Below are 24,569 nucleotides of genomic sequence, written 5' to 3'. Positions count from 1 at the left end.
GTAGTCACCCCAAGGTTACAGGAGTCAGATAAATGGGTGACTGTCAGGAAAGGGAAGGGAGAACGTTAGATAGTGGAAAGCACCCCTGGGGCTCCCCCTTAACAGTAAGTACACCATTTTGGGGGGGGGGGGGGGTGGAAAATGATTTATCTGGGGGAAGCAACAGTGACCATGCTTCTGGCACTGAGTCTGGCCCTGTGGCTCAGAAAGGAATGGAACTGAAGAGGATGGCAGCAGTACTAGGAGACTCTATAGTTGGGGGGGGGGGGGGCGCAGATAGGCGATTCTGTAGATCGAAAAAGAGACACAGATGGTAGTTTGCCTCCTGGGTGCCAAGCTCTGCGATGTTTCCTGAAAAGGGAGCCAGATGTCGTGATACATATTGGTACCAACGATATGGGTACAAATGCAGACAGAGCAAAGAGTTAAATTGTACCACAGAGGCAAAATTCAAAAGGGCAAAGAATGCAGGACTGAAGGTACTGTATTTAAATGCATGTAGCATTTGCAGTAAGGGGGTCGAACTAGTGGCGCAGTTAAACATTGGTCAATATGATGTAGGCTTCAGAGCTGTGACTGAAAGAAGGCCATAGTTGGAGCTTAACATCAAAGGATCTACCGTAGATTCCGGACTACAGAGCGCACCTGATTAAAAGCCGCAGGCTCTAATTTTAGAAATAAAATCAATTTTTTAATTGTAAAGGCCGCACCGGATTTTAGGCCGCACCGCTACTTTTAAATATACATACGTATCGGTAACACAAATTACGTTGCATATACTTTTTTACTGAACAGCACGAACAACATTCCAATATCTCCTAGCGACTGGTAAAAATATATAGACTGCAGCCTACCAGGAAAAGTTATTGATCAACTTTAACTTAAAAGCAGCGTTTTCGCTCGGGTCTAATCGGGTCTGACGCGCTTGCGCAATGCGATCGGGTCTAATCGGGTCTGACGCGCTTGCGCAATGCTATCGGGTCTAATCGGGTCTGACGCGCTTGCGCAATGCGATCGGGTCTAATCGGGTCTGACGCGCTCGGGTCTTGCTTTTCTTCGAGTATTTTCCATGTTGATGAGGGTGAGTACAAATGACTGATTTACAATAATTTAATTGTGAAAGTGCGCTTGATTTATCGTACAATTTCATTGGACCTCTGTGAACTACTCATCAATTTTATTGGTCTACTGTTACGAGGCAAAATGTTTACGAGGCGGCATGAAAAAAAACCATGTATTAGCCGCTCTGGATTATAGGCCGCAGAGTTCAAAGCTGTTCAAAATGTGGGAAAAAAGTAGCGGCTTATAATCCGGAATCTACGGTACTTTGTATCGGAAGGAGTTTCTAATATTGAAAAATCATCTGATGATAATTTTGGAAAATTCAATTTCCCAAGAAAATCACACATGGTATTACGATCATTAGGGAATTCGGAATGATACAGGGAGGTATAAAAATCTTGAAATGATTTATTTATCTCATCATGGTTAACTGTCAGATCCCCATTCTGCTGACGGATCTTAGTTATTTGACGTTTAACCAAAGCATTCTTCAATTGACTAGCTAACAGTACCCGATTTATCACTATGTATATAAAAATCAGATCTGGTTTTCATTAATTGATTTTCAATCGAAGATGTAAATAATAAACTATGTTCCGTTTGAAGTTCAACTCTTTGTTTGTAAAGCTCCTTGCTAGGAGTAATCGAATATTTCTTGTCAATCTCTTTAATTTTATCAACCAATAAAAGAGTTTCCATCTTGATGCGTTTTCTCAGACCAACAGAATAGGAGATAATCTGTCCACGTATGTATGTTTTAAAAGTGTCCCAAAGTGTTCCGCAAAAAATAACATCTGTGGAATTAGTTGAAAAGAAGAAATCAATCTGTTCATCAGACTTCCAATATAACTCGGAGTCCTGCCATGTGCAGAAGTTCGCTGATGACACGGCCATAGTGGGGTGTGTCAGGAATGGACAGGAGGAGGAGTATAGGAAACTGATACAGGACTTTGTGATATGGTGCAACTCAAACTACCTGCGTCTCAATATCACCAAGACCAAGGAGATGGTGGTGGACTTTAGGAGATCTAGGCCTCATATGGAGCCAGTGATCATTAATGGAGAATATGTGGAGCAGGTTAAGATCTACAAGTATCTGGGAGTACAGTTAGACGAGAAGCTAGACTGGACTGCCAACACAGATGCCTTGTGCAGGAAGGCACAGAGTCGACTGTACTTCCTTAGAAGGTTGGCGTCATTCAATGTCTGTAGTGAGATGCTGAAGATGTTCTATAGGTCAGTTGTGGAGAGCGCCCTCTTCTTTGTGGTGGCGTGTTGGGGAGGAAGCATTAAGAAGAGGGACGCCTCACGTCTTAATAAGCTGGTAAGGAAGGCGGGCTCTGTCGTGGGCAAAGTACTGGAGAGTTTAACATCGGTAGCTGAGCGAAGGGCGCTGAGTAGGCTACGGTCAATTATGGAAAACTCTGAACATCCTCTACATAGCACCATCCAGAGACAGAGAAGCAGTTTCAGCGACAGGTTACTATCGATGCAATGCTCCTCAGACAGGATGAAGAGGTCAATACTCCCCAATGCCATTAGGCTTTACAATTCTACCGCCAGGACTTAAGAACTTTTTAAAAGCTATTATTAATGCTTCTTGAGATAGTGATTTAGATGCATATCATATTTTTTACTGAGTTAAGTATTGTATGTAATTAGTTTTGCTACAACAAGTGTATGGGACATTGGAAAAAAGTTGAATTTCCCCATGGGGATGAATAAAGTATCTATCTATCTATCTATCTATCTGTTCCTTCATAAATTTAATAAAATCCGGATCTTGCAATAAGGTAGAGTCAAATCGCCATTGTCTAGCACTAGAAGCTGTATCCATAAATTTAATAGAAAGTTTTAATGGAGCATGGTCAGAGATGGCTATAATATCATAATTACAACCAATTACCGATGGAATAAAACAAGAGTCAATAAAAAAATAATCAATTCTCGAGTAAGAATGATAAACATGTGAGAAAAATGAAACTCTTTGTACTTAGAATGCCGAAATCTCCAAATATAAAAAATTCCATTATCAGTCAAAAAGGAGTTAATACAAGTGGCCGACTTATTAGGTAAAGTCTGAGTAGATAAAGATTTGTCCATCAAAGGATTTAAACAACAATTAAAGTCACCACCCATTATTAACTTATATTCATTTAAATTAGGTAAGGAAGTAAATAAGGACTTAAAAAAATCGGGACAATCAACATTTGGAGCATAAACATTAACCATAGCAACCTTTTTGTTGAAAAGTAAGTCAGTAATTAACAAAAATCTACCATTCGGATCTGAAAAGATATCATGTTGGACAAATGCAATAGAGGAGTCAATAAAAATTGAAACTCCCTTTACTTTGGCATTCGAATTCGAATGATACTGTTGACCCCTCCAAAACCTAAAAAAGCGATATTTGTCCTCTTTCCTCACATGAGTTTCTTGTACAAAAATAATATGAGCATTAAGTCTTTGGAATAGTTTGAAAATCTTTTTCCGTTTATTTGGATGGTTTAAACCATTAGTATTCCAAGAGACAAAATGAATATTCTGAGCCATATTTCTGAAATCAGCCCTTTGGTATATAAAGGGTTAACCAAATTATGAGCTCGTACCTGGAAGAGGAACAAAAATAAGGGGCGGACCCGGAAGTGATGACATAGCGGACATTTTTGTAGTTCAAAATCAGCCCAAATGAAAAAACTAAAAAAAACTAGAATAAAAACCATAAGATTTAGAAAAAGACCTCCCACCCCCACCCAAGAAGAAGAAAAAAGACAATCTCAGCCAGAGATAGGCCGAGAAAAAGGAAGAATGAAACTAACTCTACCCCCATATCAGTAGAAGACAACTCCGGATATAAAGGATAAAAAAAGATCCACCCAAACTCTAAAGAAATAATAATCACTATACCAAAACCAAACTTCTTAATATAATTAATCGTAAAAAAAACCCAAAAAGAATATAATCACTAATAACTTATAAATTGGGTTAAAAACCCAAACACCAAAACAAATTTAAACTGTGATAAGAGGTGCATTATAGGAAGAAGACGAGAGACAAAAAAATGGCGAAATAAAAATAACACAAAAATATTTTAAAGAAACCGCCATCTTAGTAAAAAAATAATTGACCTTCAAAGGATTAATAATCATAACCAAAGATAAAGTACAGTGGTTAATGTAAGTAAAATAACAAGATTAGTAAGTAAAAAAAAAAAACTTTAGAGTATAAAATATAAAGTAAACCTATACCAATAGCCAAAAACAAGACTGTTTTTGGAAATAAAAACCATCTTGCACGATCAAAATCACTCATTTATTAGGATTGAGGATCCGTAGCAGTAGGGAAGTTCTCATTCAGAAATCTTCTTGCATCAGATGTTGAAAGAAAGACCTGCCGTGGAGCATTCGGAGGCGATATTCTGAGCTTCGCAGGGCATAAGAGCACAGGCTTTAGATTTTTCTCATAACATTCAGACATCAGAGGTTTAAAAAGAAGCCTTTGCTTTATTACCTCTGGACTAAAATCTTCTACCAAACGGAAGTTGTGATCTTGAAATTTGACCATCCCTACACGCCGAGCCACACGAATAAGTTGCTCTTTAACATGCACATAGTGAAATCGGACAATTACAACCGGTGGTTTAGCTGGAGTACTTGTTGATCGATGCATAATTCTGTGAGCGCGGTCGAGTAGCGGCAGACTATCTGGAAATACGGAAGGAAACGCATCCTTTAAAAGTTGGGCAAAGTACTTCGAGGGGTCCCCTTGTTCAATACCTTCCGGGAGACCAAGTATGCGTAGGTTCTGTCTTCTGGACCGATTCTCAAAGTCAACACTCTTGGCTTTAAGTGTTTCCACTTGTTTAATCACCGAAAGTAAGTCCTGCTCCAGTTTTTCAATGATCAAATCTCGCTTCCGAGCTTCTTCTTGCAGAGTTGCGATTAGAACTTGCTGCTGGTTGACTACTGAATCCGTCTTATCCATATAATCTTGAAAAGCCTTTATATCTTGTTTAAAAATTAGTCGTTGTTCTTCAAATTTTTCATTTAAGACATCCAATAACAACTCATAAGTTAATTCCGTACGTTTAGGATCAATTTGCTTTTTCCCCTTTCCGTTAGGATTTTTCCCAGTTTCTCGCGCTTTAGATCTAAGAGCCATTTCTTCAAAAATTCACAATAAACTCTTAAGGATAAGTCCAAAAAAGTAGCAAGAATCTTTTGGTGTAGGTAAAAATAAGTTAAATAAGGGTGATCATAGGTTAAAAAAAGTAAAGGTTATGGAGCGAATCTGAAAACAGTGCTCACTCCATGAGCGTCTCCTGCTGACTCCCACCAGCATTTTGTGTGTGTTGTTACCAAAAGTTTTTTTTCAGTTATATAAAGAGTTGATATTGGACCACTGAAAAATGATGCGGGTGAGGTAGTAATGGGAGACAAATAAATGGCAGATGATCCTAATGGGTACTTTGCATCAGCCTTTACTGTGAATACTCTAGCAGGTTGTCAAGAGGTCTGTAAGTGGCATTGTTACTACAAAGGGAAAAGGACTGTGCGAACTCAAATTTCTTAAGGTGGATAAGTCACCTGGCCCAGATGGACTGTATACCAGAGTTCTGAGAGAGATTGCTGAAGAGATAACTTGTGCACACTTTGTATCATAAAAAGAACATATAAAGAAAACACTTGATTTTTGGTATAGTCCTGGAGGACTGGAAAATTACAGATGGCGCTCCACTCTTTAAGAAGGGAGGAAGGCCAAGGAAAATAAATTATAGGTGAGTTAGCCTACCCTCAGAGGTTGGGAAAATGTTTGAGGTCTATTATTAAGGATATGATTTCTGTATACTTGGAGATTAATGATGAAAGTCAGCATGGCTTCTGTAAATGAAAATCTTGCCTGACAAATCTGTTAGTTCTTCGAGGAAGTAACAAGGAGGATGGACAAAGGAAGAGGCAGTGGATGTCATTTACTGAGATTTTCGGAAGGCTTTTGATAAAGGTGCCTCACATGATGCTGCTTAACAAGATAAAATCCTATGGCATTATAGGAAGGATTCTGGTATAGATAGATGAATGGCTGGCTGACAGGCAGGAAGCAGTGAGTGGGTATAAGTGGGGCCTTTTCTGGTTGACTGCAATGACTAATGGTGTTCCTTAATAGTCACTATTGGGACCACTACTTTTCACATTGTTTGTCAGTGGTTTGGATAATGGAATTTCTGGCTGTTTGGCAAAGTTTACTAACGATACTTAGGTAGAGGTGCATGTAGTGCTGAGGAAGCAATGTTTTTGCAGCAGGACTTGGACGAATTGAATGAATGGGCAAAAAGTGGTAGATGGAATACAATGTTGGGAAATCTACAATAATGTATTTGGTAAGAGGAACAGTAGTGCTGACTATTATCTAAATGGGGAGAAGGTTCAAACGGCAGAGGGACTTGGGAGTCCTTGTGCAAGCTCTCCAGAAGGTTAATTTCCAGGTTGCATCTGTGGTAAAGAAGACAAATGCAATTTGGCATTTATTTCAAGGGGAATAGAATATAAAAGCAAAGACATAATACTGAGCCTTTATAAGACAATAGTCAGGCTGCACTTGGGAGTATTGGGCCCCATATCTCAGAAAGAATGTGTTATTGGAAAGACTCCAGAGGAGGTTCATGGGAATGGAGGGTTAACATAAGAGGAGCATTTGGCAGCTTTGGGCCTGCACTCACTGGAACTTAGAAGAATGTGTGTTGGGGGGTGGGGGGGGGGTGTTGGAATCTCGTTGAAACCTACTGAATGTTGAAAAGACTAGTAGGGTGGATGTGGAAAGGATGTTCCTTTGGTGAGTCTACCCAGAACTAGAGGGCATAGCCTCAAAATTGAGGGATGACATTTTAGAGCAGAGGTAAAGACGATTTTTTTTTAGCCAGAGAGTATGAATCTGTGGAATGCTATGCCACAGACTGCAGTGGAGGGCAAGTCTGTGAGTATATTTAAGGTGGAAGTTGATCGGTTCCTGTTTCTATCAGATCCTGACAGACTTTAAGGAGACTAAGCCTGCATTGTTCCTTGTTATTGTTGATGACGAGGACCTACAAGTAACTGGATGACATCCTTGAGTGGAACAGCACCAGAGGCTGTGTACAATAAGGACCAAAGTCAGGGCATCAAAGGTTATGGCAAGAAGGCAGGTCTGGGGGGGTTGAGTAATGTCCGGGAACGTCTGTGTTGAAATGGTGGAGCAGACTTGATAGACTGAATGCCCGAATTCTGCTTCTATATCTTATAGTCTAAGTGCAAAGAAATACAAATATTGGAAAAGTAAGAAAGAATTAAAATGTGACCACGAACAGTCTAACAGGAGGGGGTCGTCACTTCCCCGGCTACAGGTTGACTCATGATTGACCGTAATAGCTGAGGGCAAGAATGACCTCTTATATCGCTCTTTGGAGTAGCGCAGTTGTCTTGGTCTATTACTAAAAGTGCTGCTCTGTTCAGTCAAGGCAGTGTGAAGAGGATGAGAAACAATGTCCAGTTTTGCCAGGATTTTCTGCAGGGTCCTTTGTTTTACCACATCCTCCAGTGTTTCCAATTTGACTCCAATAACACCCAGCCTTTCCAGTCAGTTTATTGAACTTGTTGGCATCGCCCATGTTGATACCATTGCCCCAGCACACTACTGCATAGAAGGTTGTACTGGCAACAACAGACTGATAGAACATGTGAAGGAGAGCCCTGCATACTCCAACGGACCTCAGTCTCCTCAAGAAGTAGAGGCGACTTTGGTCCTAATTGTACACGGCCTCTGGTGCTGCTCCACTCAAGGATGTCATCCAGTTACTTGTAGGTCCTCATCGTCAACAATAACAAGGAACAATGCAGGCTTAGTCTCCTTAAAGTCTGTCAGGATCTGATAGAGCTGCTGATGATTCAGCTTGTACCTTTTGACCAGGGCCCTGTATTCATCCTCCCTTTATACACTCAACTATTATTGAGTCATCAGAGAATTTCTGCATATGATGTGACTCAGTGGTGTATCTGAGGTCCGAGGTAAACAGGAAGGGAGCCAATACTGTCCCCTATGGAGCCCCAGTGCTACATGTCTGACATACAGCTCTGAAGCTGCACATACTCTGGTCTGCCAGTCAGATAGTCCATTATCCAGGATACAATAGAAGTGCCATCCTACATGGAACGGAGTCGTTCTCTCTCCCCCCCCCCCCCCCCCCCCCCACAGCAATGAGGGATGTATGGTATTGAAGGCAAATGTGAAATAAAAAAACATGGGGTACACAACAACTCAGAACCAGAACAGGCCATTCAACCTGCAGTGTTGTGCTGGACAAATCGTAGTAATTAAATGACTAACGAAGCTAATTCTTTCTGTCTGCACTCTGTCCATAACCCTCCATTCTCTATGCATTCATGTGCCTATCTAAGCCTCCCGAATGCCACATTAGTATTTGCTTCTACCACCACCCGGTCTGTGCATGTGTGTGGGTGGAAATTGCTTTGTACATCTTCTTTGAACTTAGGCTCACTTGAAATGCATACCTTCCAACTTTAGACATTTTGACTCTAGGGATAAGGATGCCAGCTGTCTAACCTATCTATGCCTCTTGTAATCTTAGAAACTTCTGTCATATCTCTGTCTTCACTGCTCTTGGAAAACAAACTGTCCAGTGTCCTTGTAGTATTTGCCCTCTAATCCAGAAAACCTCCTGATAAACCTCTTCTGCAACCTCTTCAATGCCTCCATTTCCATCCTGTAATGGGGCAACCAGAACTGAATGCAGCACTCCAGATTCGATCAAATCGTGTTATAAAGTGCAACGTAACTTCTTGATTTTTGAACACCAGATGGAAGCTTTTATTACTTCATCAACATCTGCAGCTATTTTCAGGGAGCTGTAGACTTGGACTCCAAGATCCAGCTCTGCATCAAAACTCAAGTGTCTATTATTAACAATGTACTGTCTCTTTACATTTGATCTTCCAAAGTGCAACATAAATTTGGCCATTATTTGCCATTTTTTCACTCATCTCCAGCAGATCAATATTCTGCTGTGTCCTTTGATATTTGTATCGTCTGTGAATTTAACTCTCTCATCCATCCACATTTTCATCCAAGTCATTTTTATCAAGATATTTGTATCCCAAACAGCAGAAGTCTCAGTACAGATCCCAGTGGAACACCACTTGTTATTGACCTCCAACCAGAATGAGTCCTTTCAATTACTACCCTTTGTCATCTATGGGCAATCCAATTCTAAATCCAAAATGGTAATTCTGAACTCACCATGTGCCTTAATCTTCTGATGAGCCTGTCATCAGGGACCTTGTCAAATCCCTTTCTAATATTTATGTAGCCAGCATTCACAGCTCTACCTAAATAGGCCATGGTTCTCCAAATGCTCGTCAATCCTATCCCTAGGAATCCTTTCCATTAGCTTTCCTATAACTGATGTGAGACTCAGCTGTCTCTAGTTTCCAGGATTATCGCTATTTTCCTCCTTGACCAATAGAAGAACATTAGTGACTCGAGACTTTGCTTGTAGCTGGATGTGACACGAAGAATTTGGTCAAGGCTCCAGCATTCTAACTTGTCTCTCAACAATGAGAGATAGATCTGTCCCCTTAGGCTGTGGGGACATCCGCTTATTTTTTAAGAGACTCAACACTATATCTTTCTTTATCTCAATACGCCTTGACATATTAGCATGCTCTACATTGATCTCTTTTGCTTGCTGTCCTTCACTAACCTTGGTAAATTCCTAAGCAAAGTACTTATTTAGGACCTCACTAACATCCTCCTCCTCCTCTTTTATCCTTGTGAGGTTCTTCCCTCTCTAGTTATCCTCGATCTTGGATTTATGTATATAATGCTGTGGAATTCTCTTTAATCACACTGGTCAAGAACTTTTCATGCCCCCCTGGCTTTCCTAATTCTCTTTTCTTTCATGGCATCTTTATAGTCCTCAAGGGCTAGATTGAATTTTGGTTTCCGGAACCTTGTGTATACCATTATCTTGTCTAAAGTCACCACCACTTACAACATCTAATGTTCTCTTAGCTTACCATCCTTGTAAATTCAATTGAGGACGTGTCCTACACTCTGCAGTTAGTCTTTTAACAGCCTCTGTATGCTGATGGAACTTGCCCAAAAACAGCTGTTTCCAATTAATTCTCCGTTAGTACCTGAGTAATATCTGTAATGTGTGTCACTCTAGTTTGATACTTTTGTTCAAGTTCTCCATTTTGGCGATGCACCTAGTCTGCACTTTAATTTGCATTTTTTATCACTCTCCCTTGTTCTACCTCATGGCACTAACAGCAGTGAGATGTCATGCAAAACAAAGATTTTCACTGCACGTCAGTACTTGTTAGAATAATAAACCAATCACCACATTACAGCTCAGCTATAGCCTGCTGTTTTCTTTATCAGCCTTCATTATCTGCACCTGACAATCTTTGTTGTCTGCAAACTGACATTTTTGTCCAAATCAAAATCACAAACTATAGAGGCCCCAGCACAGAACACCAGTGGTCAGAGAGCTCCACTCGGAATAATACTGCCTCACAACTGCACTCTCCTGGCGAAGAGAATGAATACCCACAGATTCCCTGTGGCTTCATCTTCAGGATGAGCCCTGAGCAACTTTAATTTGAAGGCCATGGGAACTAGACCACATCAGGAACATTGATGTCAGGACACTTTTGCATCATCAATGGGGATGGGAGAAGTTCCAGAAGATTGGAGAGTTGTGGATGTTGTTCCCTTATTCAAGAAAGAGAGTAGAGATAGCTGAGGAAATTATAGACCAGTGAATCTTACTTCAGTGGTTGGCAAGTTGATGGAAAAGATCCTGAGAGACAGGATTTATGAACATTTGGAGATGTATAATATGATGAGGAATAGTCAGCATGGCTTTGTCAAAGGCAGGTCGTACCTTATGAACCTGATTGAAATTTTTGAGGATGCGACTAAACACGTGAATGAAGGTAGGGCAGTAGATGTAGTGTACATAGATTTCAGCAAGGCATTTGATAAGGTACCCCATGCAAGGCTTATTGAGAAAGTAAGGAGGCATGGGATCCAAGGGGACATTGCTTTGTGGATCCAGAACTGGCTTGCCTGCAGAAGGCAAAGAGTGGTTGTAGATATTCTATCATAGTCTGTAGATATTCTGTCATATTCTACATGGAGGCAGGTGACCAGTGGTGTGCCTCAGAGATCTGTTCTGGGACCCTTGCTCTTCATGATTTTTATAAATGACCTGGATGAGGAAGTGGAGGGTTGGGTTAGTAAATTTGCTGAAGACACAAAGGTTGGAGGTGATGTGGATAGTGTGGAGGGCTGTCAGAGGTTACAGTGGGACATTGATAGGATGCAAAACTGGGCCGAGAAAGGGCAGATGGAGTTTAACCCAATTAAGTGTGAGGTGGTTCATTTTGGTGGGTCAAATATGATGGCAGATTATAGTATTAATGGTAAGACTCTTGGCAGTGTGGAGGATCAGAGGGATCTTGGGGCCTGAGACCATAGGACACTCAAAGTTGCTGTGCAGGTTGACTCTGTGCTTAAGAAGGCATACGGTTCATTGGCCTTCATCAATCGTGGGATTAAGTTTAGGAGCCGAAAGTTAATGTTGCAGCTATATAGGACCCTGGTTAGACCCCACTTGGAGTACTGTGCTCAGTTCTGGTTGCCTCACTATAGGAAGGATGTGGAAACCATAGGAAGGGTGCAGAGGAGATTTACAAGGATGTTGCCTGGATTGGGGAGCATGCCTTAAGAAAATAGGTTGAGTGAATTCAGCCTTTTCTCCTTGGAGTGACGGAGGATGAGAGGTGACCTGATAGAGGTGTATAAGATGATGAGAGGCATTGATTGTGTGGAGAGTCAGAGGCTTTTTCCTAGGGCTGAAATGTCATAACATGAGAGGGCACAGTTTTAAGGTGCTTGTGGGTATGTACAGAGGAGATTTCAGGGGTAAGTTTTTTACGCAGAGAGTGGTGAATGCGTGGAATGGGCTGCTGGCGATGGTGGTGGAGGCAGATACGGTAGAGTCATTTAAGAGACATCTGAATAGGTATATGGAGCTTAGAAAAAAAGACGGCTATGGGTAACCCTCGGTAAATTCCAAGGTAAGGACATGTTCGGCACAGCTTTGTGGGCCGAAGGGCCTGTATTGTGCTGTAGGGTTTCTATGTTTCTATGACCGGCAATTCTGTAAGGAAGGACAGGCAGGAATTAGACAATGATGGATTGGGCAGATTCAACTGTATTTTAATGTTATAAGTATTAAAGGTAAGGATGGCCATTACAGAGAACGGAAAAAACCGGATCCTTAATGTAACAACACACACAAAATGGTGGAACGCAGCAGGCCAGGCAGCATCCATAGGAAGAAGTACAGTCGACATTTCAGGCCAAGACCCTTTGTCAGGACTAACTGAAAGAAGAGATAGTAAGAGATTTGAAAGGGGGAGGGATGAGCTAAGAGCTGGAAAGTTGATTGGCAAAAGGGACACAGAGCTGGAGAAGAGGGAGGATCATGGGACGGAGGTCTAGGGAGAAAGAAAGGGGGAGGGGAGCACAGAGGGAGATGGAGAACAGGCAAGGAGTAATTGTGAGAGGGGCAGAGAGAGAGGAAAAAAAAGAGGGGGGAATAGATAAATAAGGGATGGGGTAAGAAGGGGAGTGGCATTAATGTTCCTCTCACAATCACTCCTTGCCTGCCCTCCATCTTCTTCTGGTGCTCCCCTCCCCTTTCTTTCTCCCTGGGCCTCCCGTCCCATGATCCTCCCCTTCTCCAACTCTGTCCCCTTTTCCAATCAACTTACCAGCTCTTAGCTTCATCGCTCCTCCTCCTCCTGGCTTCTCCTGTCACTTCGGATCTCCCCCTCACCCTCCCACTTTCAAATCTCCTACTGTCTCTTCTTTCAGTTAGTCCTGACGAAGGGTCTGGGCCTGAAAAGTGGACTGTACTTCTTACTATGGATGCTGCCTGGCCTGCTGTGTTTCACCAGCATCTTGTGTGTGTTGCTTGAATTTCCAGCATCTGCAGATTTTCTTGTGTTTGGATCCTTAATGTTCTAGGATTTCAATATTTTAGAAATATAGAGTCAGAGGTTAAAAAATGGGAAGTATACTGTTAATCAGTGACTATGGCAGATATACTTGGTAGCCATGAAGGGCCCATTCAATACTTAGATGAGTGGATTAGAAGCTGTCCTTTAGCTTGGTGGTATGTGGTTTTTGCATCTTTCTGCCAGATGAGAAGGGGGCAGAAGAGAGAATGTTCAGTGCGGTTGTGAGTGATCTTTGATTATGTTCGCTGGTTTATTGAGGCAAGGAGAAATATAGACAGAATCCATGGAGGGGGCAGCTGATTTCAATGTTGTACTGAGCTGTGTATACAACTCTGCAATTTCCTGTGGTCTTGGGACGAGCAGTTGTCATACCAAGCCGTGATGCCTTCATAAAGGACTCTTCCTATGATAAAGGGATATGACTTGGAGTGTAAAAGTGGGCGTCCCAAATTTGTTTAGCCACCTGAAGAAAAAGAGCTCTTTTGCCTTCTTTGCCAGCGCATGTGTGTTTGGATGTGGACAGGCATTCCCAAGAATGTGAAGCTCACAATCTGATCGACCTCAGCACCATAAATGTAAACCACCACCTTTCCTAAAGCCAGTGACAAGCTCTTGGTTTCTTGATAATTGAGGGAAACATTGTCATGACACCATGTTACTATGCTCTCTATCTCTCTCCTGTATACTGACTCATTGTTATCTGAGATTTGGTGGTGTCATCTGCAAACCGAGTTAGAGGAGAGTTTGGCTGTGCAGTTGTGAGCACCCTTGTAGGGATTGAAGTGGAGAGCTGAGGACTCAGTATTTTGAGAGAACAGTATAGAGTAGTGGTCACCAACCTTTTTAAGCCCAGGATCCCCTACCTTGGCCTTAGTGAAAGGCAAGATCAACCCCAGATCGATTAGTTAACAAGCATGCGCACCGGGCAGAAAAGACCAGAAGTAAAACCCCGCAGCCCGGAAGTAGAAATGATGTATAAACACCAGGGGTACCCACCCTTTTTTTGCACCGCGGACCGGTTTAATATTGACAATATTCTTGTGGACTGGCCGACGGGGGGTGGTGTTAAACATGACGGGAATACAGCGATACTCAAAGCAGGTTCCTTATGTCCAGTCTATTTCAGCAATTTAGTTTTCATGGCTCTCAGCACTTGGCTTCTGTCCCGCTTGCTCATGTTTTTTCCCACCGAAAAAACTCAATGTGTTTGTCTTTAAGTGCAGGGTGCTTGGACTCAAGGTGCCAAAGCAGTTTTGAGGGCTTCATTGCCTCATTAGACGGCCTCCGGGCCCGAACTGCAGCCTCCCACCCGCTAGCCGCCTTGGCCAGGTGCTACTGTTCCTGTACCGGGGCCGCGGCGGTCGCAGTCCGGAGAAAGCAACTGACCGACTGAGCGAGCAGTGCGACGGGGTGCGCGCCCGCCCGCCCCCTTGTAAGATCTATTGGCCAACAAAAGTTTGGCTGAAAGTTTGACTTTCAGTATAGATCGCAGCGAGGTAGCAGCTGTGCTACTTACAAAACCCTGGGCCCGAATTAGGTCGTCTGCAAATATTTTAGCCGGATTCCCCACGAACATTTGGTGTGCTAAATAGGTTTAGAGGCGGCGTCCATCTGTCCGCGCTCCAGGCCGGTAGCAACGGCGCTTCCCACCGGCTGCGCGAGGCCAACCAGTGATCCTTGGCGCAAGGGTATCACTGCGTTTAGGAGACTGATGACCTCGTGTGCGTTCAAGTTCAACAGTGGGCGTGACGGAATGAGGAAAGGTGCAGCTGACACTAGTGCGGGGAGCTACACGCATGCGCACTGGGCAGAAAGAACGGAAATAAAACCCTGCAACCCAGAAACAATCTCTCAACAGTATTTGTGTATTTATTTTTCATTTTTTTTCGGGATCTACTGGGAAAATCTCAAAGATTGACCAGTCGATCGCGATCGACAGGTTGACGACCACTAGTATAGAGGATAGTTGTGGTGTTGCTGCCGATCCTGTTTGCAGTTTGTTAGTCGGGAAGTCACAGGTCCATCTGCAAAAAAGTGTTGAGTCCCTGATCCAGAATTTTGGAGATGTTTGCTTGGAATTCTAATATTGTTGTCAATAAATAATAGTTTATAAGATAAATTCAGAAAAATGAGGGGTGTCCTCATTGAAACCTATCAAATGTTGAAAACCCTTGATAAAGTGGACATGGAAAGTATGTTTCCTATGGTGGGAGAGTCTAAGACCAGAAAACAGCCTCAGAATAGAAGGGTATCCTTTTTGAATGGAGATGAGGAATTTCTTTAGCCAGAGAGTGGTGAGAATCTGGAATTTGGTGCTACAGGCGGCTTTGGAGGTCAGGTTATTGGGTCTATTTCAAGCAGAAGTTGATTATTGTTTAGTTAGGGCATGAAGGGTGAAGGCAGGAGATTAGGGCTGTGAGGAAAATTGGCTCAGCCATGATGAAATGGTGGAGCAGACTCAATGGCAAAATGGCCTAATTCTTCTCCTATATCTTATGGTCTTGTGGTCTGATATGGATGTCTCAGTTGCTTCAGGGATGCGTGTAGGACCAGGGAGGTGGACCTGTTTTTGCTGTAGGAGAATTGCAGTGTGTTGAGTTTGTTTAGGAGGTTGGAATTGATGTGTATCATGATGACCCTCTAATGGCAGATGGAGTTTAATCTTGACAAGTGTTGCACTTTAACTTAAATTCCCCTCATGTACAGTTGCAAAGAAAGGTTTGTGAACTCTTTGTGAATCTGGTTTTCTGCATTAGTTACTCATAATAAGTGGTCTGATCTAAATGAATAACACACAGACCATTGTACTTCTTGTCAATACTGCGTATACTATTTAAACAATTACAGACTTGGTTCAAAAAAAGTATCTGAACCTCTGGAGTAATGCCTTTTTACTAAGGCTATTTGGAGTCGGGTGTTCCAGTCAATGAGCTGAGATTGGAGGTGTGGTTTGTAGAGATGTCCTGCTCTATATAATAAAAAAAAGGTTACTGACAGAGCTTGCTCTTAAGATTTGTTTATGTGCACTGTGCCTCGATCAAAACAACTTTCAGAGTTCCTTAGAAGAATTGTAGAGATGCATGAAGCTGGAAAAGGCTACGAAAGCATTTTTAAAGAGCTGAGTGTTCCATCAGTCTACAGCAAGAGAAATTGTCTATAAAAGGAGGAAATTCAGTACTGTTGCTACTCTCCCTAGGATTAGGTGTCCGGGAAAGATCAAACCAGGAGTAATGCAGAAGGAAGTGAAAAAGAACCCAAGGGTAACAGCAAAAGACATGCAGAAATCTCCACAGCTTGCTAAAGATCTCTGTTCGTGTGTTCACTCTAAGAAAAACACTGAACAAGAAGGACACCATGGAGGAAACCACTGCTCTCCAACAGAAAAAAACATTGCTGCATGACTGAAGTTTGCAAAAGACCACCCGGATATTCCTTTTCAAAAAAAAATTTAAAATTTAATTTAAATCTATAATTTTTTAATACATTCTTAAGTACACATTGAGATAATATAAAAAGTAATAAGGCACTTAAATAGATAATTATGTGCAGTTGTAATTCCACCCTAATAGACTAAGCAATGACAATAATTGTCAAGAAAAATAGTAATAATAGTGGATTAATAATTTCCATGTATCTATTCTGAACCATTACTTCTGCTCCAAAATATTATATGTAACCCTATGTAACTACCATTGTAGGATTTTATATCCTAACTCGTTCATGTTTGCTCCTACCCCCAAACATAATTATCCAATCCCTATGTACTTATTTACTTAATTTTTTCATATTTTCCCCTTTCCCAAATCTTTTCCTTTACTTGTGTTAATTCCCTATTTTCAAAAAAACCAAGGGTGCTTACATTAACAATATTACTGTGTTGATGAGAAAAGCAATATAAATCATTAGGAGAGTCATCCAAAGTCTGCTCGCTTTGGGGTTATAAATTCAATCCATTTATTCCAAATTTGATTAAATTTTTCTGTTTGAATTCTCAAAGAGTAGGTCATCTTTTCCATTTTAAATATTTCCAAAATAATTTCATGCCAGTCTTCTAATGTAGGTCATACTGGATTTAGCCACTTTCTGGTGATTGATTTCTTGCTTGCCGCTAAGAGGACCTGTAGCAACTTTGTCTTTCTTCTGATCCAAAAACAGTACATGTCCCAAATAGAGCATCTCAAAACCACCCGGATGTTCCACAATGCTTCTGGACAGTGTTTTGTGGAAAGATAAGGCAAAAGTTGAACTGTTTGGTAGAAATGCACAAGGGCACTGCACAGCAACACCAAAACCTCATCCTAACTGTGAAGCATGATGGAAGGAGCATCATGGTTTGGGCTGCTTTGCTGCCTGGGCCTGGAGAGCTTCCAATCATTGATTGAGGGAACAATGAATTTAAAAGTGATTCAAGGGTTTTTGCAGGAGAATGTCAGGGTAGTGGTCCGTCACCTGAAACTTAATAGAAGTTGGATAATGCAACAAGATAATGATCCAAAACATGAGTAAATATGCAGCGATGGTTTAAAAGGAAGAAAATTCATGGTTTGGAATGGCCAAGTCTTGAGTCCTGACCTTAAGCCAATTGAGATGCATGACCTGAAGAGGGCTGTTCAGGTAAGGTATCCCTGAAATGCTGATTAACTGAAACAGTTTTGTCTGGAGGAATTCTAAAATTCCTCCTCACTATTGTGCAGATCTAATCAGTAGCCCCAGGAAATGTTTTGGTGGAGGTTATTGCTGCTAAAGGAGGTTCCACCAGATATTAAATACAGGGGTTCCTACACTTTTTCCAGCCTGGATTGTTAATGATTAAACATTGTGTTCAAAAAAGACTTGAAAGGTACAGTTATTCGTGTGTCATTAGTTTAGGCAAATTGTGTTCTTGTGACCACACTTTATGAATAATCAATGTAGAAAACCATGTAATTTGCAAAGGGTTCACAAACTTTTTCTTGCAACTGTATCTGCCTCCACCTCCACTACATATAGTGTGTTGCAAGGATCCAATACTTTAAAAAAAAAACACAACTTTAAAGTTTATAATAATTGGAAGTCATAGGGTAAATGATGTCTTCTCCCCAAAGTGAAGTGTGAAATTCTAGAGGGTAGAGCTTTAAGGTGAGAAGGAGAATGTTGAAAGGAGATTTATAAGTCAGGGTTTTTGTTACTGGTTCTGGGGGAATGGTGGAAGCAGATATGACAATGGTAAGAGTTACTGAACAAGCAGGCAATGTGAAGGCAGGTGTATAGCTGAAATTAGCATTGTAGTTGGCACAGACATTCCTAAGCTGTGCTGTGCTGTTCTAGTTTTAGAAAGGGAACTAGGACTGACTCAGGAAGTCACTTTGATCTGTGATAATGGATTGTTTCCATTTGCCCTTTAATAATCTTGAGATCCAGTAAACTCCCGCAGTGTTTTCTGGGCCCTTTGATTAGGGTTGGGGGTTACAGGGCTCCCTGAGTTCAGAAAGATTTCTCTTTTGATGCTTTAGTCCACCTTAATCTGGAAGATTCACAAGAGTAGCAGGTTAGTCCATCAGGCTCTTCAGCGCAACCCTGCCATTCAAAGTGATCATTGCTGGCCTTATTCCACAGTTGGCTATCTTCAGCAGATAAGGTAAAAGGCAAAAAAAGATCCATATAACTTCTTGGTACAGTATTCACTTACCTTTTCTGGTCAGTTTTGATGGGTCTGATTCTGTAGCAAACTAACTTCCCTCTGCTTCCATACAGGGTGGTGACATTATGAAGCTGGAAAATGGGCAGACAAAGCTTGGCTTGCCACCGCTCAACCCAGAGCAGCAGGAGGCACTGCAAAAGGTAAGCAAAGAGCTGAAAGGTCGTGACCCTCAACTTAGTGGATCCAAAGGCCTGTGTCCATGCCATATTTGGAAAGGTAATTTTTACAATGCTAAGAGAGTGAGGCCACTGCGATTTGGAGGTAAGGTCAATGAGCGAGTGTGTCTGAGAGTAGGGGAGGTGTGTCAGTGCATTCAGACAGTGTGTATGGGGGCACAGAAATTTACATGGGGTGGGGCAGGGAAGCTCAGCTACTTTGGTTATAGGGATCTAAGCACTGATCTTCTGCTCCTGTACCACTGGTACATTGTGCTATAATACATTACTTTTTAAAATACTGCATGGTGTTTTTAGGCTGAAGGATGTGATCAAGAAACTTAGGCTAATATCAGCAGTAGGCAAATATCCTAGACCGAAGAAACAAGCTCTTCAGCCAACCATATCCACACCAACCTTGCTCATGCAAATACATTAACTATATGTCTTTCCTGTGTAACTGTTTAAATGCTTCTTAAATGCAGAAATGTTAGAATGAGAAACATTCCTGGCACCATGTTACAGGTTTTGACCTTTGTCAAAAAAAAATTGAACAACTTTCAGATCTCCTTTAAAACTCTTTCCCCTCAGCTTAAACTTATGCCCTGTTATTTACCATGGAAAAATATTTGACTATCCCGGTGCACAGGAGTGAAATTAGGCCATTCAGCCCATCAAGTCTGTGCTGCACTATTCGATCATGGCTGATCCCAGATCCCATTCACCCCCATACACCTGACACAGGAGCAGAATTAGGCCATTCAGCCCATCAAGTCTGCTCTACTATTCCATCATGGCTGATCCCAGATCCCACTCAAACCTATACACCTGCTTCTCGCTAAATCCTTTGACACCCTGATCAATCAGGAAACAAACAGCTTCCACCTTAAATATACCCACAGACTTGGCCGCTACCGCAGTGTGTGGCAGAGCATTCCACAGATTTGCAACTGTCTGGGTAAAAGAAATTTTTCCTTACATCGATTCTAAAGGGTCGCACCTCAGTTTTGGGGCTGTGCCCTCTAGTTCTGGATATCCCCACCACAGGAAACATCCTTTCCATATGCAGTGTCTTGAGCTTAGATGTTAACACATCACATACACCTCCACAGATGATGGCTGCCTTGCAATTTTTTCCAGCCATGATTTTTTGTTTTGCTCTACCTTCCAGCATGTGTAGTCTGTTTCTCCACGATCTCTCTAAGCCCGTCATAATACTTTTCAGTGTGTGGGAAAAGTTGAAGGTTGTGTCCCAATCAGTATTTGGTAAGCATAGTTGTACCTGACTGATGTAAAATGAGGTTTTGAAGGGAGAAAGGAAGCTTGATGGGCAAGTAATGTTTACATAGATTGTAGCAAGATTTAATCATGCAAAGCGAGTGCTAGTAGTCAACTGGATGATCACTGACTGCAGGTTCTGTGCAGGCATTCTTAGAGCTGCTTGCTCTTTGTTGTATGTTTTATGATTATCTGATGATACCAAAACTCAGTATGTTTGCTAGGAACAAAACTTGTGTGCAGAAGCACATCAGAAGGGTTCAGCAGAAAGGGCACAGCAACAGAGACCACATCTGTTGTCTGTAAATGAATAAAGTAAAAATCAGTAAAAACACAAAATGCTGGCAGAATTCAGCAGGCCAGACAGCATCTGTGGGAGGAGGTAGTGATGATGTTTCGGGCCGAAACCCTTCATCAGGAGTGAAGTAACATGGGATGGTTGAGGGGGGATAAGAAGTGGGGAGAGGGATGAAGTAGAGAAGCTGGTAAGTGATAGGCTGGAGGGAAATGGGCTGGGGGAAGGTGGAGAATTATGGGAAATAAAAGAGAAAGAAAGGTAGGGCTGGGGGGAGATTATAGTGAGGGGGGAAAAAGAGAAAGAGAACCAGACTAAAATTATAGATAGGGATGGGGTAAGGGGGAGGGCAGGGGTATCAGAGGAGATCTGTGAGTCTATACTGTGGAGACCGACGGATATGCATTTCCCTAAGTGTGACGCAATCAGCTCTCTGAAGTTGCAGAAAAGTCTGCCTGCTAGTTCAGGCTGATTGCAGTGAAGTTCATTAGTTTTCTGAATCATGGACCTGCATACCAACATTTAGTGTTTGTCCTCTGAAGCAGTTCTGAGAAATGTGATTGTTGTACAACACTCACGTTAACAAGAGAGACACAAGAATGGAACCAAGGCTAGAGAATGATGGTTAGCAGCAGAGATGAACTTCAGTGCTTTCCTTAAATTAGCACAGGGGGTTTGGAAGGGGGGTGGTGGCAAAGCCCTGATGTCACAAAATAACTTGATAGAACAAAGAAAAACATACACCAAGAGAACAGTACAACATAGTATAGGCCTTTTGGCCTACTCTGGGATCATTCTAACCCTTTCCTCATGCATATCCCTCTATTTTTCTCTCATCCATGTGCCTATCAAAGAGTATCTTAAATGCCCCTAATATATCTATCTGCCTCTTTCATCACTGCTGGCAGAGTATTTCACGCACTCACCACTTAGTAAAAAGAATACTTGCCTCTGGCATTTCCCCCACACTCACCTCAAATCACCTTAAAATTATTTTATTTTTATTTGGGGAGATTTGGGGCTCAACAAGACAGTGTTGCCCAGTTATACCCATGTGACCAATTAACCTGCTAATCTGTAGTCTGGACTGTGAAGAAACCAGAGACCAAATCACTACATGGTAATGGGAGAAGGTATAAACTCCTTACAGTTGTGGGAATTGAACCTGGACCACAAATGCTATAAAACGATACGCTAACCGCTAACCTGTCTGAAATATTTGTCTATTTTTGCAGTAAATATTTCTATTGACTTGTATCTGTCTGGGGTAGAGAATTCCAGAGATTCACCACTCTGGGAGTAGAAATTCCTGTGTGCCTCTTTTTTAAATACCCACCCCCTTATCCCATGACTATTTCACTTGTTTGAGACTTAGTAAAAGCAGTGGAAATAATTAGTAAAAACAGATTGAGGCATAGATTCCTAAGACTTGTACTGCATAGAAATACAGTCGGCCCTCCTTATCCGTGAATTCAACCAACTGCAAATCACGAAAACCCGGAAGTGCTCTCCTAGCACTTGTTGTTCGAGCGTGTACAGACTTTTTTTTCTTGTCACTATTCCCTAAACAATGCAGTGTAACAACTATTTTACATAGCATTTACATTTTATTAAGTATTATAAGTAATCTAGAGATGATTTAAAGTATACAGGAGGGTGTGTGTGGGTTATCGTGGATTGGGATTGAAAAAACTCGGATCTTACTAATTAAGTCGGAACGGGTACATCTAGTATTATTTAGCATCAGTTAGTCAAACGTTTGTCTTTGTATATAGTATATATTTTACCTTTCTATGCATATAAAACACTTAACGTGTGTTTCAGTGCCGGGCTCGGGAACAGAAGTTCCCGAGTTCGATCTAGTGACAGATCGCTTCCGAGTGTGCTCTGCACCGTGCTGGGTTGATGTGGAGGATCAAAACCCAATAATTAAACCACTGCGTTGCTTAGTAATAATTGTAGCTTTCATCGGGGCAGGGCCTTTCTCACTTTATCTTTTAAAATTGTTCCGATCGTTGACCGACATAGCCTAACGCTTTTCCACTGACCGATGGCGTTTCACCTCTTTCTGATTGCTTTATTATTTCCACTTTATTTTCAGTTGTGATCGTGATTATTTTCGTGAACAGAAACAGTGCGGATATAAGACCACTGCCGCCGGGTCCTAATATCCACCGCACTGAGACAGATTAAATAAGGTCTGGGGTTCCGCTGGGTCCTAAGGTCCAACACATTGACCTTATTTGAATAAGGTTGAATAAGGGACTTGAGCATCTGCGAATTTTGGTATCTGAGAGGGATCCCGGAACCAATCCCTTGCGGATAAGGAGGGCAGACTGTAGGTGCTTTGGCCCATCTCGTGTGATGATTATCATGTCTATTTATGTTAACCCCATGCATGTATTAATTCCATATCCTTTAAACTGGCCATTCAGGTATTTGTCCAGAAGTTACTTAAGTGTGATTGCCATCGCCATCTCTAGCAGCTTATCCCACATGCTGACTGCTTTTGTGTAGGGAAAAATTTACCCCTCTAATCTCGTTTAAACCTCTCATCATTTTAGGCATGTGTCCCCCTAGTTTTAAACAAATAGGTGGTGTCTGTCTTGTTTAGTATCAGGCACATTTCATCTCAGATCTGTTGTGTTTTGTCTCTTAGTTAAGAGTACTGTTGAATCACAACTGGAGCATCTATACTGAAGTACTGAACTTGAAGGATGCAAGTATTGTGCAGGAAGCTAACAAGTTTTTTGAGATGCAGCACGGTAGCAGCTGCTTCAGGCCCAGTGGAAATGTACCGCCCAGTTACACCTATGTGACTGATTAACCTACTAACCTGTACATCTTTGGACTGTGGGAGGAAACCGGAGCACCCAGAGGAAACTCACACGGTCACAGGGAGAATGTACAAACTCCTTAGGGTGACACCACATTGCTTCTGGTACAGAGCGAAATCATTCATACTGCCCATGCAGCCCACATTTGTCCATATGAATTATGGTGCCAATGCCACATATCAGCCCTATTCTCTGAGCCTTTACTGTATCTAGTAAGCATGGAACCACAGCATATGACAGACAAAATCTTCACTCCAGTTTCTTTTCTTTTCCAGGCCAAGAAGTATGCAATGGAACAAAGCATCAAGAGTGTGTTAGTGAAGCAAACGATCGCCCACCAGCAGCAACAGCTCACTAACCTGCAGGTGAGTTCTAGGTGGGCCCCACTGTGCTACTCTGGCAGTACCAGTCAGTGCTGTGTCCCCAGTGGATACCACCTGTAACATACTGTATGTATGTTGTGGGTCATGTTGATTTGCGAGTCTAAGTCAAAATAAAACAGCAGATTCTGGAAATCTAGAATAATAAAATGCTGGATGTACTTGGATAGGCAGCATTGCTGGGAGGAGAAGCAGAATTAACGTTTAGGATTGGAGACTGTTCATCAGAACTGATGAAGGGTTACTGACCAGAAATGTTGACAAGATTTATCTTTGCACTGATGTGGCCTGAACTGCTGACCATTTTCAGCATTTTAAGATTTTGTTTGTTCGGTGTGTGTATCCTTGCTCCCGTGTAATGAAGGTTCTATGACTGTTCTCAAATACCATGCAACTGCATCATATTACTAGAGAGTAGAAAATGCAGACAGAGGGTGATGTAATGCAGTGCAAGGGTACCTGTACAGTACCTGCAGTTGTACGACATGGAAACTGACTCATTGGCCCCTGTTGCCTCTGGTGTGAAATTCTGTGTATAACATTGTTCCTCATCTGTTAATAGTTTTCAGTAAGCATAGTTTTCTACAGTGTGTGGTTGGAACCCTGGGAGTGATTGGGTTTCTGTTATAGCTTTAAATGTCAATTTGTTGTCATCATCATCATCCTTTAAAATACTTGCTCTGGGAATGGATTTACTCAGGTTCTGAGCAACCTGAGCAATTTGTAGGCTTTGCTGATTACTAGTGGAGTGTTGTAAAAGTAGATTGCTGAAAGATGCGCTAATTTCTTGTTGAAGGGG

The 24,569-nt window shown here is 41.8% G+C and overlaps 1 protein-coding gene across 3 annotated transcripts in view; it reads left to right on the top strand.

The window, feature by feature from the left end:
- The window catches only part of LOC140732487 (poly(U)-binding-splicing factor PUF60-like), an 81,783-nt gene that overhangs the window by 3,621 nt on the left and 53,593 nt on the right, over positions 1–24,569 (top strand). For all 3 annotated transcript variants that reach the window (XM_073055232.1, XM_073055229.1, XM_073055230.1), the window contains 2 exons: positions 18,879–18,965; positions 23,666–23,755. In XM_073055232.1, the coding sequence (XP_072911333.1) occupies positions 18,879–18,965; positions 23,666–23,755 (177 nt within the window). The remainder of the gene's footprint in view (positions 1–18,878; positions 18,966–23,665; positions 23,756–24,569) is intronic.

Source organism: Hemitrygon akajei, chromosome 8 (assembly GCF_048418815.1).
Source record: "Hemitrygon akajei chromosome 8, sHemAka1.3, whole genome shotgun sequence".
NCBI classification, from domain to species: Eukaryota; Metazoa; Chordata; class Chondrichthyes; order Myliobatiformes; family Dasyatidae; genus Hemitrygon; species Hemitrygon akajei.
Note: the sequence above shows the minus strand (reverse complement) of the source record. Positions and strands in the feature narration are given on the sequence as shown.